At 38.1% G+C, this 17,410-nt stretch overlaps 2 protein-coding genes across 2 annotated transcripts; both read right to left on the reverse strand.

Moving 5' to 3' along the window:
* Positions 1-2,143: 2,143 nt before the first annotated feature.
* f2rl1.1 (coagulation factor II (thrombin) receptor-like 1, tandem duplicate 1) lies at positions 2,144-4,617 on the reverse strand. Its single transcript, XM_087791932.1, has 2 exons — positions 4,439-4,617; positions 2,144-3,340 (listed from the first exon to the last, which is right to left on the reverse strand). The coding sequence occupies exons 1-2, from the start codon at positions 4,500-4,502 to the stop codon at positions 2,283-2,285; spliced, it is 1,122 nt and encodes a 373-aa protein (XP_087648058.1). The 5' UTR covers positions 4,503-4,617; the 3' UTR covers positions 2,144-2,282.
* Positions 4,618-5,811: 1,194 nt separating this feature from the next.
* On the reverse strand, positions 5,812-10,210 carry LOC148080304 (proteinase-activated receptor 1-like). The gene is made up of 2 exons (XM_087791934.1): positions 10,069-10,210; positions 5,812-8,918 (listed from the first exon to the last, which is right to left on the reverse strand). Exons 1-2 carry the CDS (start codon positions 10,145-10,147, stop codon positions 7,684-7,686), a joined length of 1,314 nt encoding a protein of 437 aa, XP_087648060.1. The 5' UTR covers positions 10,148-10,210; the 3' UTR covers positions 5,812-7,683.
* Between the last annotated feature and the right edge of the window lie 7,200 nt (positions 10,211-17,410).

Below are 17,410 nucleotides of genomic sequence, written 5' to 3' on the forward strand. Positions count from 1 at the left end.
TTGGCACAGTTGAAGCCAGTAACTATTTTGTGAAACCCAACTGGACTTAATGTTGATACCACACCTTTTTGTTGTATATAACATTAATTTGAGATTTTGTTATTCAAATGAATTGTTATTTATAAATTGTGTACTGTATCCTACCTACATTGTAAAATACATTCTCATGTTAAAAGAACACAAAATGAACACACGGAAACATGAATACACACGGATGGTAGATTTCTCCACAAACTTGATGCTCAAAATTTGGATTCTTCATGACACAGTTGATGCTTCCTGTTGGCCCTTAACATGGGGACACCTTTTGAGAGTCTTGTGCTGTGTCTCAAATCGCATACTTGCGTACTCAAAGTTAGTATTTTTAGTGCGTAAGTGCGTCTCAATTCCTAGTACGCCAATTAAGTGCTCCATGCACACTAAATTGGCGTACTAAAACGCCCACAAAACTGAGTATGGTTCGATGGACACTATCTACCCTAAACAGCTGCCATCTTAGTGACGTTGTAAACGGAAGCTACGTCATATATAAATGCATATATATTCATATACTTACAGGTGCATTTTCAGCAGCAGGAGGATGACACGTCTTCGCTGCTGATACCAGCTTAACTATCTCACGAATATTTAGATTCTCATATTTTTTCTTTATTTCTTCTTCCAAACTTGCAAAACGTGCTGCCAGCAGGTGTTGATAGTGTTCCTACAGCTGGTTGAAACCATCGTAAAATAGTAGTAGAAGAAGAAGTTGTCGCGTCGTTTCCTGTTTGTGCGTAGAGGCAGTGTTTGATTTGAGACATACTATCTGTTGAGAATTTGCGTACTAGTTAGTACGTACACAATCCTGATGCATACTAACTTCTAGTATACTAAGAGAAGTATGCAATTTTAATCACAGCACTGGTAAAATAAATAATAAATAAAACGTACATGATGTGTGGGTTTTTAAAAACAAAAATATGCAGCGGAATTTTTCCCTTAAAAGTATAAACTAGTAACATTAAACATCTATGGTACATGAAGTGGATCTTCTAAGAATGTCTGTTGATGAATATATGTTTTGTTCGTTGAATTGATGATGGTTTCATATTTCATTATATAAATTTATTACATTACATTGTAATTTTTTTTTTTTTTGTGAAACACCTACACATACAGCAAATATTCATAATCATATTTATATGAAGAGATCATTTAGTCGTTAGTGACAAGTTTTAGGCATTGAAATGTAGGCCACAAGTCTGGTTGTCCACAACTGGAGCACCATTTTCCTGCCTTCGTTAACAGTGGACTGTTGACAATAGGGGGGAAAATATCTTCATAACATCTTGACAATAGGGGGACAAACACAGCAGTAAAGGAGTCTTCATTCAGACTAAGAGGTTAATCAGTGACTTCGTATTGTTTGTAGTAAGTGTGTCTCTGATGTACTGTTGACCTCGCCAAGAGGAAGTCTGATCCCACCTCCCTCTGAATCTTTCAAAATAAGACTTCTCAGCACAAACTGAAGAAAGAACCAGTTGGTTATATTGTTCTGGCAAACTGCATGTATTGAAATATCTAAGATTATATATATATATATATATATATATATATATATTTTTTTTTGATTTTATTTTGTAATGTATGTTAAGAATTGATGCGTTACCCGACATACAATTATGATTCTACATAGCCTGAGCTTAGTAAACTGAAAGAAAAACGATAGATTACATTTATTTTTTTTAAGAAGAAATATGCGATGAAAACAATGCAACTGGACTAAATGGAAGTTTTTGTAACTGAGATTATCAAGAGTGGTTGTTATTTTAAAGCATATTAAAGGGTTTTGACCCCGAATGAAAAATAATTTATTTAAAATCTATTTTTTTTTTCTATTTTTCAGACAAGTTCTGGGATGATCGCACAAAGAAGCTGGTTGACAGGTTCTTGGCTCCAGCCCCCAGCAACAAATGGTTGGGTTTCAAAATGTTTAGAGAACTTTAAAAAAAAAGCATGTTTTTCATGGTTTTATTTCTGTAACTCATGAGATTGGATATGTTAATTATGAGATCGAACTGAATTCTGAGGTTCTAAACTTTTCTCTGGAGAACTGGATCATTCTCTAGAATATGTAGGGGAATTTAAAAAATTGACAAAAATGTAAAATGTCTTTTTTTATTCATTTTAAAAGTGGCACCAACTCAAAGAGAAATAAAACAACAACTATAAAAGACAGTAACGATTTCAGGAAAAATAAACTAAAGTGTAAAAAGTTCAACGGGGATCTTGTTGAAGATCTGCTAGCACTTGCTGCTCTCCGTGTTCCTCGAGCTGGATGTGTACGAGTTGGTCTTCCTCGAGAACTTGAGCGCGCTGAAGGAGATGCGCATCCTCTCCACTGTCCGCTCGCTCCGGCATAGGAACGTGTTCTTCACGTGCTGCCGGAATTCCTCAGAGATGAAGTAGTACACAAACGGGTCGATGCAGCTGTTGAGGCTGGCAAGACACAGAGTGGTGATGTAGAACCCATACATGTTGTTCTGTGCCTCGCCCAGCAGGAGGACGTAGTGGACCAGCAGCATGATGTTACTGGGGGTGAAGCAGACCACGAACATGACCAACACCGTCACGATCAGCACCACCGCTTTTCGTCGCTTCTTGGCGATGGTGGGGTCCGTCATGCTGGTCCGGAGAGATTTCAGCATCAGCACGTAGGAGATAATGATGACAATACTGGGCGCTATGAAGCCAAGAGTTCCCATCGTCAGGAAGTATCCTGCCGCCATCTTCTTCTGACTGGGCTTGGTGACGTCGTGACACGTGATTATGTTCATATTGGTTATCTTAACCTGCTGGTCATACATGTAGAGAGGAACCGTAATGAGCCAGACCACCACCCACACTGTGACCGAGACCGCCACGGCAACGCAGTTTTCCCGCTGCCTCTGGGACAGTGGGTGGACCACGGCCCAGAAGCGCTGCACGCTGATGCAGGCGATGAAGGTAATGGAGCAGTACATGTTCCCGTAGAAGAAACCCACCAGGACCCTGCACAGACCCTCGCCATAGATCCAGTTGTTGCCATTGAAATGGTAGGCGATTTTGAGGGGTATCCAGATGACGAAAAGCAAGTCGGCCAGTGCAAGGTTGGCCATGTAGATGGAGGACGGGTGCTTCTTCTTGGTCCTGAAGAGGAAGACCCAGATGGCCATGGCGTTCGTGGGCAGGCCAATGATGAAGACGATAATGTAAACGATGGGGAGGAAGACGGTGGTCAGACGGCTGCTCAGGGCGGACTTAGCCGGGGGGTTCACCCACACGCCATCGTTGGTCTCCGTACCAGTGAAGCCACGGTCCTCTGTGAAGTCACAAACAGACACTTGGATAACCATGACCTGGATGAAGGACAACCTTCACCGACAAACTTAACAGCCCTGACTGAGGAATCCTGAGATGTTTCCTAGCCACAATGTTAACTCTTTACAGCAGGGGCCTTAAACAAAACTACCCAGGGTTCCCCCAGAGGGGTGTTCTTGTGGAGACTGGGTCACAGTCTGGGGGGTCTTTAAGCAGTTTTTTCTGAACGTCTTTGACGTTATTGTATAAATATTGTTGTTTAATATTTCATGGATTCTTATGTAGTTTCACCGTGATTTTAGGTCATTTTATGCAGCCTTCTATTTTAGAAATCTGTTTTTTCTTTAATATACTGTATGATGTACTATGATGACCTTTATTCCTTAAACATCTGACTTTGAACAAAAATAGATTTCATTGCTATGCCTGCAAACTTGGGACAATAAATGGAGGGGCCACAGAATTTCAAAAAAATGGGCTGCAAATGGCACCTTGACTGAAAGTTTGAGACCCCTGAATTTATACAATACACCTCATGGACTCCTCACGGCTCACCATGAAGACCAGACTACATCCTGCCAATTCATAAACCACCTTTAATGTTAGTATATTTAAGAAGAAGCCTTGAATACACTTAAGACAATGGTGGCATTATCAAAAGAAAAAAGAAGTAGGATAAAGGAGCCGAGGACACGAGACAGGGTTGAAATTGAGGAGACAAACACAGAGACAGGTAACTAGTCAAGTGTTTCTGATGAACAAACAGGATGTTGTTAGCTCTGTGCTAACGCGGCTATAATGTCAACATGAACACTTTGAATTATGTTAAACGTTATTAAACAAAACATTGTTTATTCCAACATTATCTTCTATTTGTGTTCATCTCAAAACGATGAGATAATGTTGGTACATTATGCGTCATCAACAATAGTTGGAAAACAGGTGCGTTTGATGACGTTTAAAACAAAAATATATCATTCAAGGTCAGAATGAATTAAACAGAAACGACTATAACTATATAAAACTCGACGAAATGTTTGAACCTTTGTTTGCTGTCAACACACGGAGAAAACAGGAAGTGTAAATAAGAAGGACTCACCTGGCTCAGATAGACAGGTGTGCACGCAGCACAGCAGCACAACAACAAACACTCTCGCCGACATTGCCGTGAATTGAGTTTTTTCAGCAGAAATGTTGTTAAAATGTCGGCGGGTGTGGCAGCGTGTTGTCCCGCAGCCTCAACTGCCTCTCACGCTTCAACCAGCCACTTTTCGCACCTGCGTGACGTCACAGTCAGGTGACCACCGCCGTACACTACCCTTGTAACGCCTTTTCATGACACGAGTCAACATTTATCTTTATAAATTACTTAAATCTAATTTGTTTTAAATTGTGTTTTTAGTTGTTGTTTTTTTCTTCCGCCCCTTATTTTTTCTGGTTTAACAAAACGCAAACACGGTTACGAACAAGATGAAAAATAAAGAAATCCTAAGAAAATACAATAATACATGCATAGATTATACCAATAATGCTCAACAATCCATTAATTTTCTGCCTTATTCCCCTATTGTCTTGCCAATTATAAACCATCAATCTAAAAGTAAAAATACCGCAATAATAATTTTATTTAAATGCTATTGAAGCGGATTGTTTTTTTTAAACTCTCACACACGACACCGTCATGAATCATGTTTGTTGTTTTTCATAAGAAAATAATTCATGTCTGACTTATTTTGTTCACGCTGCTGTAAAATAGTGACAATGAACAATGTATTGCTGTCTGTTTGTCAGTCTAATAGCGCTATCTAGTGGACAAAGTCAAAGAGGTGAGTTAAAAACTCCTTAAATTCAACATTGATGATTTGCAGAGGTTTGAAACTAATCTCAATAAACTGGAATAAACAGTGACGTTATAATATAGTTACTGGCGGAAATAAACACAATAACTAATCTGGAGTTCACAGGAAGACTGGAACATAAGAATAGATGTGATGTGATCTCACTTTCCGGTCCTCGTTAATGTTCTGTAGACGCTCGAGATTAGAAAAAAGGAGAAAAGAGACTTATTTACAGTAATCTATTATCTTAGTTATAAATGGATCAAATAGTGTCTCTGCAAGAGCTCCAGAAAATTGTAAAGCTTTTTCCATGTGGATAAAAACCTATAATTAATGTTAAAGATCAATACGTTTTTTACCTGTTATTTAAATGTAAAATGTGTTTAGAAAATAGTTTTTTCTCCGTCAAAATAGAGAGAACAAGTATTTGACCTAAAAAAAGAAGTTACAAACGTTGTATTGTTCAACTGCTACCCAACAAGGTCGTAGATTTGTTCCCACACATGTAATCTTCTGATCTCTCCCCAAGCTCGATGTACTCCGCATCAACAATCCATGAGTAAAGAACATGATGATTATTCTGTGAAGTATGTGTGTAATTGTGTATTTTAGTATAAAATGACGCAAATACCGCCACTTTTGTTTGATTTATTTCACAGACATGAAAGAAAATGCATTGAAAAAGTAATGCTTTTGACAGTTTTCTGAAAAAAGTGCATTAAGATTAAAGTTGAGAAACAAATAAAAAAAGGTTAACTTTCCCCAATTTATCAGACGGCCGATGACATAATGTAGCAGTTTTCCACAGAGCAGACAAAAACAAGAGGGCTTTCAAAAAGCACATTTTCTTATCTCTGCATGCAAGGACTTCCGTCAATTGTTTCAATTTTCTTAGAAACACAGACGTGAAAAAGCGAAAACGGAGCAACATTTGAAGTGCTCAAAAATAAAACATTTTAACAGGGAGGAAAGGTGTTAATATTTAAAAAGCTATAATGTGGCAACAAATATGAACTGAAAAACAATTAGAATAAGTTCAATTTACATTGACATGTATAGCACTTATAAAAACCATTACAACAAAATCAGTTGATAGTATATGATAGTACACATTAGCTTACACAAGCTGTGATAGTGATAATGATAGTGAGACTGATTCAAGACCAGCAATACACATGTAACAATAATACTGTTTTGGTTATGTTTGTCAACTTGTTAGCTCATGATAACTAGCTATGGCTGTAGTATGAATGAACACAATGACAAGGCGAAGATTAGGATATGACAGCCACAGTTCAAAGAAATAATGTTCTCACTCAACTCTTTATGGATGTTTAAACTTTTCATATGTACGTCACTTAAGGTTGCGAAGTATCATGTAAAGGTGTCAAACTCAACTACTGACTTGACCAACACCATCAACAAGGTCCAAGTCATGGGCAGAAGTCACTTTAGTCGAGAAAGCAATTGCGGGACATAAGAGAAGGCAGTATCTGTCTCCAATTTGGTTCTTTGAAATTAAACATACATGGTAGTCCTCTACCACAACATACACCTTATTACACATAAAACACAATTTTTATATTGAATTCCTTCTCGACTGTCTAACTTTTTTCCAGATTAAAAGTTGTTCCTAATGCGTGGTTGCTAGACAACGCTGTGATCTGTGGGAGTCATGAAGGCTCATGTATCTGTGAGGACCTTCTCTCTGATGGACTTTAAACTAGTATAGACATTTGTGTTGTTTATTTAAACTATTAAGCTCCATTATTATAGATATATTATGTATTTGTTACATTTCCCAAGTTTAACCTTTTCCAAATCGGTGTTTTTCATTTACGGTGTGGAGGGGTGGACAAAGAAGTACTGACCAATAGATCTACTAAAGCAAACCAGTGCATTAATAAATCATATTAAAATTGGTTTCTCTTTCTTCATTCAGAGTTCCCAAACTAAAAAGACAATATAACAGTTAAACAAATGAAAACAAATAAAAGAAGCATTTAACAGTAGGAAAACAGTACAAATAAATAAAAGGGATGTGATCAGATGGTATTTAGGATTTCATGTGAAAGTAAATTTCTAGAGCAGGGAGCAGCACAGCTGAAAGCCCTGGCTCTAGTAGTCTGGACAGAGAGATGGACAAAGTATTAGATTGGCCAACTTAATCAATCGAAATCTCAGTTACGGGAGAATGAAGGCTTGGTGTGTGTATATAGAATACCTACATTAAATCAGTTGGTGACCCAGAATAGGTTTGGAATGGTCTTATTTGCACGACAACTTTTTTAGTCCAGTACTGACCTGAACGTAGAACCAAACAATACCAATATGATGATGTCATAGTAAAGTCTCTCAGATACACGACTGTTGCTTTTGGAAATGCCCAAATACTGATACACATTCTAGGACTCCAGAAAACAAGACAGCAACAGTTGTGTATCTGAGAGACTGGACTATGACATCATCATATTGGTATTACCCAGTGGTAGTTTCAAAGATCTAATCAGACAACAAGTTTCTTGTACTGACCATTACAGTTTCCTGGTAAAGACTCTTTCTTGTGCTCAGAAAAGTTCAGATTGGAACCACACCTGGTTTTAACAGTTGACCTGCTGTACGACCCAGATGAAGACCGCCCGCTGCTGCTGCTGTTATTGTCCATCTTCACACACTTGACGGTACGTGCCAGCTGCCGTTGACATTGAGATGAGCCAAAGTAGTAGACAAGGGGATCCAGAGCACAGTTGAGACTTCCCAAACACAGGAAAATCAGGTAAGCAGCGTAGGAACCATCAGGGACGTCTTGGATTTTTTTGACATCGTCGTTAAACTGAGCATAGTGGAGGAGCAACAGACAGTTGGTGGGCAAGAAGCACAAGACAAACATGACCAGGACTGTTACAGCCATCACTACAGCTCTCGTCTTCCTTCGTGAACGGCCTGGAACACCTTGAGGAACATGGCTCAAAGAACAGATCACCCTCAAATATGTCACCAAGGTGACCAGAAAGGGTATGAAGAAGAGAGCGCACGATAGTACAAGGAAGTATATCTTGTAGAAACTGATGTGATCATCCAGTTCCTGGACATCGTGACAGGTGGTTATGTTCAAATCTGGTACGTAGACTGTTTGGTTTGCGAGGACAAGAGGCACAGAGGCAGCAAGGGATATGATCCACATTGCAACACAAGCCATTGCTGCCCTACTTGGCCTCCTCCATGCCAGGGAATCAATGGGGTAGACCACTGCCAGAAGACGGTCAACACTGATGCAACTCACAAGCAGAACAGAGCAATACATGTTCCAGTAGAACGCTGCCGTGACCACGCGACACATGGTGTCGCCGAATATCCAGTCATTGCCATTAAAATGGTAAAAGATCCTGAAGGGCAGTAGCATGGCAAAGAGGAAATCGGCAAAGGCCAGGTTCAGCATATAGATGGCTGCTGGCTTCTTGGGACGGATCCTGTGAGAGAAGGCGATGATGGCGAAGAAATTAATCGGCAAACTGATCAAGCAGACCAACAAGTAGAAGGATGGCATGAGGATAGTGGAAATGGGACTGGTGAGGAAGACCAATGCCTTCTCAGAGAGCCGCTTCACTGCTGGGTGTGTAGTGGTTGGAATCCTCGATGTATTACCAAGATCACCATCTCCAGGATGCTTAGTGGGTTTCAAGTCTTTCCCACCAGTTGGTGGCCCTTTAACCCAGGTAAATGATCTTCCATTTGCAGTGGCTGAAAGAACAAGAATGGACAGTTAAAAACTTAATTATGGTTTAGGCTAGAACTCTCTTTACTAAAGAAGCATTACAATTTATCAGCGATTATTCATGATCACCATTTTAGTTGCTACGAAACCTACAAATCTGATTGTTGCCATTTTTAATACTTCAAATTATTCTCTTTTCATAAGACCTTTCCAGCAACACACTCAGGCCAGCTTGTATTAAATGACTCTGTTGGGATTCAGATTCAGATTCAGACCAGCACTGAAAAAAAGCAGTGAAAAAAGTATGCATAGGAAAGATTTTCTTATGGACAGGGAAAATAAATTGTTGATTGTTGGTCTGACATTCACTACTGTTTGTGCATCTAAATTGTGTGGTTTGTCTCCTATCGATTTAATTGACCCTGACTATGTTGAGGGACCACAACTTCCCTCGACTTGGTATAACTCATGACCACTTCCAACTCATTCATATGATTTTCTCAGTCCTGTTTTACTTTTAATGTCATATCTCTATTACTGCTACACTTGTATCAAATCTGGACCTTTTTAGTACAAACTCCATCTGACTCAAAGTTCCTGTTGCATGTTTGCTATGACATGGCGTCTAGTTTCAAACCAGATTGATAGTATTAGTGTGAGGAAATAAACACATTAAAGTCATCATTCTCCACAAACCACTTTATTTGGTGAATTTGTCAGCACTCAGAAGAAGACTGTGAACCACAGGATGATAAATGATTCAGATTAGATTGTTCTTTGGTAAAGTTTTAGCCTTTGAAACTTCCTTAACATTTAACAGTATTTTTGCATTTCATTTGTAATTTCTACATACTTTTAACATTGTTTTAAACTTGATTATGTTCGGCGTATAACAAAACATTATAATATTAACTGTAGATCTAAATTAATTAATTAAAAAACATCAAAATCAATACACACATCGGTTACAAAATAAACACGTGCGAAGTTATTTTTTTTTATATATATATATATATATATATATATATATATATATATATATATATATATATATATACATAATACAGTTTAACAAAAACTTCCAACATGGTTTTTCCTCAGTTAGTTGTACTTTTAATGAAATACATATGTTTTAGGTTTCTTTATATATATATTATTTTACTACACAAAACTTACAGTTTCCACGTATGAAAGCATCCGAGGGGACGATGGAGAAAAGCGCCAAAAGCAGGATGAAAAAATTCCTCAAAAACATCTTTGCAAGTTAGGTGCGGAGAGAATAGTTGGGATGAGTCCTGGACGATCCAGCTGCGAGAACTCTGACGAAAACTGTGAGCCTGGACACCAGCCTTCGGTCACCGAGCGCAGCTGCCGACCAATCAGAAGGCGGCAGGGGCGCATACCGAACCTCTGACGTCTCCTTCCCGTAACCCCGGTCTCGAACCTTCAAGAGTCAGTGTGTCTCGAGTTAGGATCCAGCATGTGTCGTTTGTTACACTTGCGTGGAAACAACGCTGCGTGTGTACGTGCGCGTGTACCGTGGATGTAGAGCAGTAACAGCACAAGGACATTGTGATACAGTATTAAGACGGTTGTAAGTATTACTTGTAGTATACACGCATGCATGTGCACACATTTGAACTAATAAACAAGCTAAACACAGTTCAAAACACACACAAACACACTATAAAAACAAAAGAACAAAAATGTACTGTGCAGAACTCAGGCACACATATTCTTATAGGCCACATGTGTCAAATGCAGTGCAGTTGTGTCATAAGAGTTGTAGAAATAAATGCCATCGGTATGAGACAGATGGAAAAAGCATTACTCAGCAGATTTTGAGCTTTTGACAAAGAGAACCGGATGATGGAGGATTCTTCTGTCTCATTTTGAGCAGGAGCAGACTCACACTTTTATTGAAGATACACAAACCAACACAATATGTCTTGGAGGTAGTTTATGGAGAATGTTCCACTGCAGCAGGGGATGGTCGGTCCTCCTGAGAGAGTGTGACGGAGGGTCCGACCAACACCCGTGTGGAGGTGCAGCTCTCACTTCTGGGGGATCGCAGGCGGACATTCCTCATCAGAGACGAGGCGGGATGCAGACTGTGGGAGACGAGAATCTCAGTGAAGTCACGCCAAAACAAACCTTTGTCTCACTCTTCTCACACTTTCAGGACGAAAACACTTTCTGTTGCCTTCACTGACCGTCCGTACATCGCAGGATAAATACAAAACAAGCTGATGTTTCTCTGCAATAGGCCACTAAAAACAAACAACTACACACAAACAGATAAACAATCAAATCCAACTGTATGTTTGTATTATGTACTATTAACTATAAACAATATCAACAACATATACTAACAAAACTAATAAAAATCCACAACACACACCAAAATAAATACCATGCTGGATATATGAACATTGAAAAGAAACACAAATAAACAAAAGGGCACTACAAACAGCAATATATAATTATGGGTGTGTACTGTTTGGAATCCTCCATTTATTACCAAGATCACCATCTCCATGATACTCAGCTGGTATCAAGTCAAACCCACCAAATGGCTGGTCAACCTCGGAAAATGCTCTTTCACTTGCAGTGACTGAAAGAACAAGAATGGACAGTTAAAAACTTCATTAAGGTTTAGGCTAGAAATCTCTTAACTAAAGAAGCATTACAATTTATCAGTGATTATTCATGATCACCATTTAAGCTGCTATGAAACCTACAAACCTGATAGTTGCCATTTTTAACACTTTAAATTATTCATTGTTATAAAAAAGTATGCATAGGAAAGATTTTCTTATGGACAGGGAAAATAAATTGTTGATTGTTGGTCTGACATTCACTACTGTTTGTGCATCTAAATTGTGTGGTTTGTCTCCTATCTACTTAATTGACCCTGACACTGTTGAGGGACCACAACTTCCCTTGACTTGGTATAACTCATGACCACTTCCGACTCATTCATATGATATTAATAAGATTTTCTCAGTACTGTTTTACTTTTAATGTCATATCTCTATTACTGCTACACTATAAATCTGGACCTTTTTAGTACAAACTCCATCTGACTCAAAGTTCCTGTTGCGTGTTTTGCTATGACATGGCGTCTAGTTTCAAACCAGATTGATAGTATTAGTGAGAGGAAATAAACACATTAAAGTCATCATTCGCCACAAACCACTTTATTTGGTGAATTTGTCAGCACTCAGAAGAAGACTGTGAACCACAGGATGATAAATGATTCAGATTAGATTGTATTCTGGGAAAATTTTAGCCTTTGAAACTTCCTTAACATTGAACAGGTTATAACAAAAAGGAAAATCCAACATCAAAGCTTTAATTTAAAAAAAAAGAAATTAGAAATACATATATAATAATAAAGAAATAGATGTAGTTAAATAATGTGAATAAATGTAATCACTAAAATACCATTTTAAGGACTCGAAAACCAGGTTTCTTGTTGAGGGCATTGAAGTTTATCAGGAAGAATGTTTGGTGGTCTTCGAACATTTAGCTTCCCTAGAATATTTGAGGCAAAAGGAAACCATTCCATATGAAGTAGACAAAAGGAAGGAAGAAAGAGACCTAATATTGGTTAATAAAGTTTTATCTATCTATGACCCTTAATATCACGAGGAAGAATGTACTTATTGATTAATAATACATTTGTTATTTTTGCATTTTATTTTTAATTTCTACATACTTTTAACAAAGTTTTAAACTTGATTATGTTCGGAGTATAACAAAACATTATAATATTAACTGTAGATCTTAATAAATGAATTAAAAAAAACATTAAAATCAATACATACATCGGTTACAAAAATAAACACGTGCAAAGTTATTTTATTATCATTATCGAGGACGAAAACACTTTCTGTTGCCTTCACTGACCGTCCTTATATCTCAACACAAAACAATCTGGTGTTTCTCTGCAAAAGGTCCACTAAAAACAAACAACAACTACACACAAACAGATAAACAATCAAATCCAACTGTATGTTTGTATTATGTACAGCAACATACAAAAACACACCCCAATCACTTTTCAAATGCTTAAAAAATCAACAAGAGCTAGTTAAAAAAATAAATCACATACACTAATACAATTACACGCACCAAACCCACTATACACAAAAAACAACACGGCTATAAAATACACCAACTGAGAACAATTCTAAAAACATTGGCACACACAAACAAACACTCAGCAGAACACAATACAAAACAAAAAAAAATAGCTTAATTGACTGTTAAACAACAGAGAATACCACACACACAACCACAAATTCTAGAATCATGGGAACACACAAACAAATGAAGACACACAAAAACACAATATCGAAACAAAATATTAGATTGCTCAACTGACAATTAAACCACACACAATATTACACAAACACACATTCCGGAAACATGGGCACACACAAACACACACAAAAACACAATACATAACACAAAAAATGAGATTGACGAATTCACAATTAAACCTCACACAATACTACACACACACACACACACACTAACACATATTCCAGAAACGTGGTCACAAAAACAAACAAACACAATAGAAAGCACAAAAAATGATATTGCTGAATTGACAACCCACACAATACTAGACATATACACAAACACACATCCATCGTTTTATGTCATTTTAAAATAAACTGAACTGAACTGAACAGACAAAAACATTATATAAAATGCAAAAAAATCGATTGCCGAATATACAAATAAACCCACACAGTACTACAAACACACATTTCAGAAACATGGGCAATTAAAAAAACACAAAATAAAACACATCAAATTTGATTGCCGAATATACAATTAAACCCACACAGTACTACAAACACACAAACACAAATTCCACTAACATGGTCACACACAAACAGAGACACACAAAAACGCAATACAATACACAAAAAATGAGATTGACAGTGAAACCACACACACATATACACCCTCACACCAAAAGATCTTTGTTTGTTTGGTCAAGTTTTTAGAATTCCACTTGAGTCTTATTTTAATTGAATTGAAGGAACAAAAAAAACTCCCTTCTTGTCCACTTGTGACGATACTTTGGGACAGGAACTCCCAAATCACCTCATCTCTGATCAAGTCAAGATGTTTACGCATTTTTGTTTCCTCTGGAGGCTTGAACTTGTGCCGCGGGGCTTTTGGACCGTTTCTCTGTCTGTGTTTTCGTCTCACCACAACAACAAAAACACCCAGAGGTCAAATGATCATGTAAGTACGACAGGATTCCTCAGCCTCGATCCCAGGGTTGTGGAGGAAGAGACACTTTGAAGGTGGATCCAGCTTTTATTCATGTTAGAACGATGATTACATTTGTGTTGTTCTTCCACTTGATGCAGTTGTTCTACTTTGAGTCTCTCCTGAAGGACTGAGCCCATCTCTACCACTGCTTGTATCCCAATCTTGTTGTATAAGTCATACATTTTGACCATGTGTGAGAGTAGGAACTGGTAAATGGAGAGCTTATCCTCTGGCTCAGCTCTTTATTCTCCACCACAGAGGATGCAGAGACTGACAGCATTATTAAATAGTCACTAAGGTGTACAATTGTGTACTCGGGTTGTCAAATGAAAAAACGGTTTGTACTTGATTGTCAGTTTCTGATTGAATCTGGAAAATGGACAAAAAAGGCATCTTGAAAGGTCACACTCATGTCGTCACCTTGTTGAGATTGAAACCAGACTGTACCCAGCATGCACTGGGGGCTGCAGCAGACTCCACACAGTGTGAGAATCCTCATCTCGGAGAGAATCTCGCAGTCAAACACCCGGCCTGGAGGGTGACTCACACTGAATGTTTTGACTGACTCGTTTGGTTCTAACAGGAAATAATCAACCTGTGATGTGTGAGGAACTGTTAAAAACGTGTTCAAATTTTATTAATAGTGTCCTGGATCGACTGAAGAGGATGTCTTAAATAATGATTTGTTGTGCACTCCACTCTGTGTGTGTGTGTGTAGGTGTGTGTGTGTGCATGTGTGTGTAGGTGTGTGTGTGTGCGCATGTGTGTGAAGGAAGTTTATGACAAGCCATGAGAGGAAGGGTGTTACTGTACGAGGAAGTCCGTGAGGGTGATGCAGAGGACAGTGAAGCAGTATTAGGTCATCAAGGGATTCATGGTGATGTACTGACAGGCAAAGGAAGAGTAAACGTGGATTATGTGTGCTGAATAAAAATGATAATAATAATGATAATTATATTGTGTTATTTAATTGTAGATGTACACAATTGACATTTTATCTTCAATATATACAACAAAAATGTTTTTAGTACATTTAACCTCAAAACCAAAAGTTGGTCACGTTTATATAATCGTGAAGTGAACAAAACAGTCACCAGGTTCATTGAAAGACTGGTTTTACAAGATTGAATCACATGCTCCTCCCAGCGGGTCATGCAAGGACCCGAACTCACGAAACAAAGTGCAATAAAACATGACAGTTTTAATTACATACTGTGTCAACAATGGAAAACATTTAAGTCAACTGGCTGCAACATGTTGCTCAAGCTCACCACCCAAACTGGAGCCTTATCTGACAGGAAACCGAAGCCAAGAATCCAACGTCTATAAGAAATATATTTACCATAAAAAATAAAACTATGAGGATGGAAAGCTCCAACTAAAAATAAACTATAAATATTTCTGATTGTCCCCTCCAGTAATTTATTCAATTTCACTTTTATTAATCTATAAACTAGATGGGAATTTTGTGTCATGAGCCAATGTTAACTCCCCTTCATCTTGTCTCAATCCTGTTTAAGTCAATATTATTCAGAAATAAACAAAATGTGATTAAAAAAATTACAACATACCATAATTGATTCCCATAAAAAACGAATCTGTTTAAAAGTAGAATAAAATAAATATGATAGAACATGTATAAGAAAAATATTTTTTGTTAAGTAATAATTTGGGAAATATTCACCTTCTTCCTGTTCCTGTATCAATCGGCTACTTCCTGTTTTTAGGATATTCTTCCACTTCTTGTTTGGGCGACACTGGGTAACTTCCTATTCGCGGGATACTTGGCTACTTCCTGCTTAGGCAACACTTTGTACAAGCAAAAACTACTTCCAGTTGGGGCAATATTGTAAACTTCCGGCAATATTGACCAATTTCCTGTTCAGGCAATATTCACCAAATCGGCAATATTTGATAACTTCCTGTTTGGGCAACTTTCACAAACTTCAAGTTGGGGCAACAGTCGCAGACTTCCTGTTGTGGCAATATTCTTTGGTTTTTACGCAATATTTGTTTATTTCCTGTCCGTTGTTTCCGGTGCTTAAGCTGACATGACTCATAATTATAAATAAATATTTGGATGCTATTCTTGGATCTAGGGCGTGAAGTCACGTACACGTTTCTTATCTAACAGAGTTTCTGATGTCACATGTGAGAAGCCAATGTTTTCGGACGGAGTCTTGTTTTGGTGTCATGTCTGAGGTCGCACAGATGCTGCTTCTGAAAACATCACGTCCCACTGGAGAGATAAACAAGACTTGATCACATCTGCCTGCAGCTGGACGTCACCGAGACAGGTCGAGTGGGAACACGGTGAACTGGGAGTTCTTCACAGGATTCAAACTCTCCATCCAGAGGAAAACAGCTTGTAACAGACAAAAAACGACAACTGCGGTTCAAAAATCAACCAGTTATGTAAACACATTTACAAGTAGGAAACATTTAAACTCATCAAGATCTTCCTCCCACAACTGACCACAAACCAACAATCCCGTGCACGCTCGACACCTTTCTTTATCTTCTCAGTCCACAAGCCAGCACAACTCTTCTCACTGTTGCAAACTCAGACCATGACACTTCGACTACCTATCCACGCTTTAACCTGGAGACACCTTCTCTGACTCTTATACAAAAACAACGAGGCCAATAAACACCCACACGAAAACCCTTAAACATCACTTTATTCGCTTAACACAGTCAAAATGATAAGGACCGTTTGCCATCACAACGACCTAACCTGACCCAGACACACACCAAACAACAGCATATACGCAGAAATATTATCACAGCCTCACACTGGCGGCAAAAGTTACACCTACACAAAAACCTAAAAGCAACTTCATCCACACAGTAAAGAAATAACATAGTTTAGTCAAACAGGTATAGATGAACACAAAAGTCCAAACACAACCAAATCTACTCTCGTTAAAACCATTCCGCTGTTGTACCAAACTAACAGTCAAAACAGATACACCACTACACAATTTCAAAACCAAATCCACTCACTAAAACAATGACTATCATACACAAGTGCACTAACCACCCTGAAACAGCCATAATGAACTCACACATCGAAACTAACATAAAGATACACTGGAAAAAATAAAACAAAATCTAAACACAATTTAATCCACTTACACTAAAACTGTTTCATAAAACAAATAGCAGACAAACAATATGGGGAACCGATGGTTGCACTTGAGTATTGAAAAGAAGGGAG

The sequence above is a fragment of the Callionymus lyra genome, chromosome 5 (assembly GCF_982586985.1).
Source record: "Callionymus lyra chromosome 5, fCalLyr1.hap1.1, whole genome shotgun sequence".
NCBI classification, from domain to species: domain Eukaryota; kingdom Metazoa; phylum Chordata; class Actinopteri; order Syngnathiformes; family Callionymidae; genus Callionymus; species Callionymus lyra.